General features: G+C 42.7%; 1 protein-coding gene across 1 annotated transcript in view; it reads right to left on the reverse strand.

The window, feature by feature from the left end:
* Nucleotides 1-4,164, reverse strand: part of LOC101848577 — a gene marked incomplete in the record, with an annotated part of 144,583 nt that overhangs the window by 108,351 nt on the left and 32,068 nt on the right. The window contains 1 exon segment of the mRNA XM_013080654.2: nt 2,719-2,875. Coding sequence (XP_012936108.1) covers nt 2,719-2,779 — 61 coding nt within the window.

Here is a 4,164-nt window from a genome sequence, read left to right on the forward strand (position 1 = left end):
GTGACCCCGAGCCGGGGAGCTCCGGCGGGCTGCTGAGTCACGCGAACTAAAAGTAACAGAATCGGGCGAAAAGTGACGCCGTGGGGGGACATTTCTCGTTCAAGCATAGTAGAATTGTAAATGGGCTGACTCATGTCACGCTCATAACTGTGCTTGATCTACAACAGGGAACTACTGCTTTTTTCTTTCCTGATCTTTACTTGTGTAATATTCCTCTACTTCTTTTGTACGTTTGTCACTCTCTTGTGCACTGCTATTTTGGGGTGCCTTGATAGTCGAAGCAGATCGTGTGCTGTTGAAGCTAGAGATGTGAGCAGTCTAAGTCTGATTCCCTGTAAAGACTTCTCTGTTGACACCCACCCTTGGGGCTCATATGACCTTATGCAGTTGAGAGCGCCGTAAAACCCTCTACTATAAAAAAAAAATCTCCGTGTTATGTAGTTTGGAGGGGCCTGCTATTTCCAGTCTATCAGACCCTGTCGCTGCTGTAGATAGAAGAATATCTCATAGTACGTCATCCCTTCTTGACTCGTCTTGAGCTCTTCTCCCGTGGTAGAGACGTCTGCCGTCACCATCTTGTTCTGCGAATCAGACTGATCTACTTTTCCCAGCTGTGAGCAAGGGTCTGGCTCTCAAAAAGGAATTTCACCGTCCACCATTAGTGTTGTCTGTTCATCGCGTCTTCTGTCTTCTTTCATACCGTCACGTCCTCTACTTTTCGTTGTGGGACGGTCTTTTCAAGATCGTTCGGTCGTGTTTTTGGCCTTGTCATCTTAGATTTTTCTTTACTGTTGTCAGTAGGTTTTCCAGTGGGGCCAGTGTTGCGCTAGATGGCCAGGAAGACGTCTTCATTCCAGTTGTATTCCACGAAAGACAGGCCCAAGAAGATATGTCAGCAGCCCGGGTATCAAAGAGACACAATCCCTCTCGAAATATATCACTATGGCAACAGAAACACTGACAACAGATCGAAGCAGTAGACTACATCAGACACCAACCCCCCTTTCTCCACCTCCTACCTTGGAACACCGGTAAAAACAACAGCAGCTTACCATCACTTTAAAAGGTTACGAGCATTTATTAGTAAGAAGAACAGTCACTTCCTCCTATCCCGGAATTCGGTTGGTCTTTATGGTTGTAGTACTCTTATTTTATTGTTTTAGTGTCATTGTTGTCCTTTTTTCTCCTCCTGACTTTCGACGATACACTGGTTAGCCACTTCTATCACCTCTTTTGCCAACCGGAAACTTTTGTCCAGGAAACTGTTGTGGTCAGCCACGTTTTGTGCACATTCCTCTGTTCCAGCGAACACTTTCACAAGTTTTGTAGTCCATCTCTGTTATCCTTGAAGGTCAGTGCTGGCGCCAGTCTGAACGTTTCTTTCACACGAGAAGTGTTTCGGCAGACCTTGCTCAGAGTGCGGGAAAATGTCGGTTTCTTGGATTTCACTATTTTGACGAGCACTTGAATTCACCACGATGACATACACATCAGTCGTATTTTGGAAAATACACAAACCTTGTTTCGTGAAATACGTTAATTAAGCGGCCCAAGCTTCCTTAAACTCCAGTGACTTTGTGCTAATTTAAGGGTGACACCTTTGTAAGCACAAAACAATAGTCCCACGTAAACCTTTTGGGGATGAAAAGTCCCTTGAAAGTGGGAGAGTTACGTCGCCTGTGGCTAAAGAAGTGAATCAAGGCGCCCAGATCACACACAAAGGCTGGGCAAAATAAAGACCACCTGATACCATAGACCGTCACACACTGGGAGTTCTGGTTGATCGAAATGACTTCACAAATCGAAATATCTGCGATGCCGTTCGGATATCAATGACAGCATTCACATGTTAGAATATCTTTAAGTTGTTGTGGAACTGGATCTTCCCTATCCCCACCCAAAACAACAACAGCAACAACAACAAATACCCCCCCCCAAAAAAAAAAAAAAGAGAAATTTTTTTTTTAATTTATAAAATAAACGACAACAAGAACAGAATCTGGTGTCTTGGGTTGTTGTTTTTTTTAAAGCTGTTATTTGTCAATTATATCGATGTCACTCTGACATCACACGCGCAGGTGACTGTGGAGACATACCCGGGCTTTGACGAATTCTTTCTTGATTTTGGAGGTCGTAAAGACGTAACTCATTGCTAAGAGCGTCTTTTAATTAGTACTTAACTTAAAGTGAGGAGAAGGGGATTGTGAAGGCCTCAAACAGACTCAAAGAAAAGGATACAGAAATGAGCATCAGAGAAATTATGTTAGGCGCTATAGGGGCGAACTTCATTGTTATTGGTTTCAATCACATATTCCGTCAAGTACTCATTATTGAAAGATACGTGCATTCGCAACCCCCGCCCTCCCGTCACTCTCTCTCTCTCTCTCTCTCTCTCTCTCTCTCTCTCTCTCTCTCTCTCTTTCTCTCTCTCTTTCTCTCTCTCTCCACTCTCTCCGTCTCTTTTCTTATTCCTCCATATTTCCCCCCCCCCCTCTCTGTCTGTCTGTCTGTCTGTCTGTCTGTCTGTCTCTCTCTCTTTCTCTGTCTCTCTGTCCCGCTCTCTCTATCTCTCTATCCGTCTCGTTTCTTTATCCCTCGCTCTTTCTCACACTGTCTTTCTCCCTCTATCTCCCTGCTTCTGTTCCCGTCTCCTCCCCCTCTCTCTCCTGTCACCCCCACTCCCCCTCTCTCTTTCTCTCTCTCTCACTAACCACCTACCTTGAGCGCGGCTGGCAGCTACCAGGCACAGAAGCAGGGTCAAGGCCCGGAGCACGTGCATGGTGCTTGTGGTCAGTTGGAGAGGACAAGGTCCGGGAGGTGAGCGAACGTAGATTCGCTGGTTACAAGTATACCTTCAGATGCCTTTGGATCAACTCTGGAAAGAGAAAGAGAACGAAATTAATAACTATTTGTTGAACTAAGTGGTTGTTATTACTTTGTCAACGTTGGATCGAAAAAAGAAATGAGTCCAATATAGAAAAACAGTGCCCTCACAGTAGCAGTTACGAACTTAAATGTTCCACGTAGAAGGTGTGAGTTCGATTCTTGTGTGAGAATTATTTTTATCGAGTATCTACGTCTGTCTGCTTGGAAGTTGTATCCGTCTCATCAGAGTTGACCCTGGCAGGCTGGGTCAAAGTAGTCCAACTCTTAAATGATCTTGATCGCGCAGATGGCGGCATAACACATTTACAATTACATTATAGATACAGATAGTCAAGACGGTACCGTAAAACGATTTTAAGCACAAAATATATACATAGAGCTTTGCGTCAGCAGGAAATGTGTTATCATACTGAGCAAACATGTCCCCTGCTTTTTTTTTCTCTGAGCGGCATAATTAATTCACAAATATTGTCTTGTTTTGGGTTATTTTTTTGAAATGCTGAATGGTTCAATACGGGGCCTAATTAGATGATTTATGCCAATTAAAAGTCAATGTTTATTTGTATTGAAAAACATTGGCCAAAAAAAAGGGGCAGCCATTTTGTAATTTTATAGTGTTAGTTTTTTTTAGAAGTGGTCTTTTTTTCGGGAGTGTTTTCTAATTACATGGGTTGAACCCTTGTAGGCAGACACTAGCGATACAACTTTGAATTAGATTATGTTTTTGACAAAATAATAATCTTCGCCCCTAGTATTCTTTTTTTAAATAGCACATAACTTAAAATCAGAAATAAAGCCTTATGACGTATTTCTCTTCTTAAGGACGTTGAGTTCCAATCTTCAAGTCGCCTTGTACTGTTTTCTAAGTGTGTGAATGGTTGTGATTTATCCTCAAGAACGCTTCAAGATGGAAACGTAGCTAAAAGCTGTCGCCTCTCAACATAGTTTGCATCTTTGGGAAAGTACAGTCACAGCTCTCTTGACAAATTAGTCCTTTATGAAAGTTGAAAAAGGAAACCATTTTATCATAATAACCTCTATTCTATTCACAAAAGCTAGGCCTATGCTCGTATAGCATTACACACGACCTTTGTTCGTGATCTGGTTTTCTAATAGGCCCCTTTATGTGGACGTAAAAAATAAGAGATTTGATTTTCAGTAACTGCACTGCGTAAAAATTCCACAGGGTGGACATTTGCTTTAGCACATTATTTTATTTCTGTGAATCTGTATTGCGTTTTTCTGGGTTTGTATTTGGCAGGGGATGGAGGGGGCAAG

Source organism: Aplysia californica, unplaced genomic scaffold (assembly GCF_000002075.1).
Source record: "Aplysia californica isolate F4 #8 unplaced genomic scaffold, AplCal3.0 scaffold00094, whole genome shotgun sequence".
In the NCBI taxonomy this organism is placed as follows: domain Eukaryota; kingdom Metazoa; phylum Mollusca; class Gastropoda; order Aplysiida; family Aplysiidae; genus Aplysia; species Aplysia californica.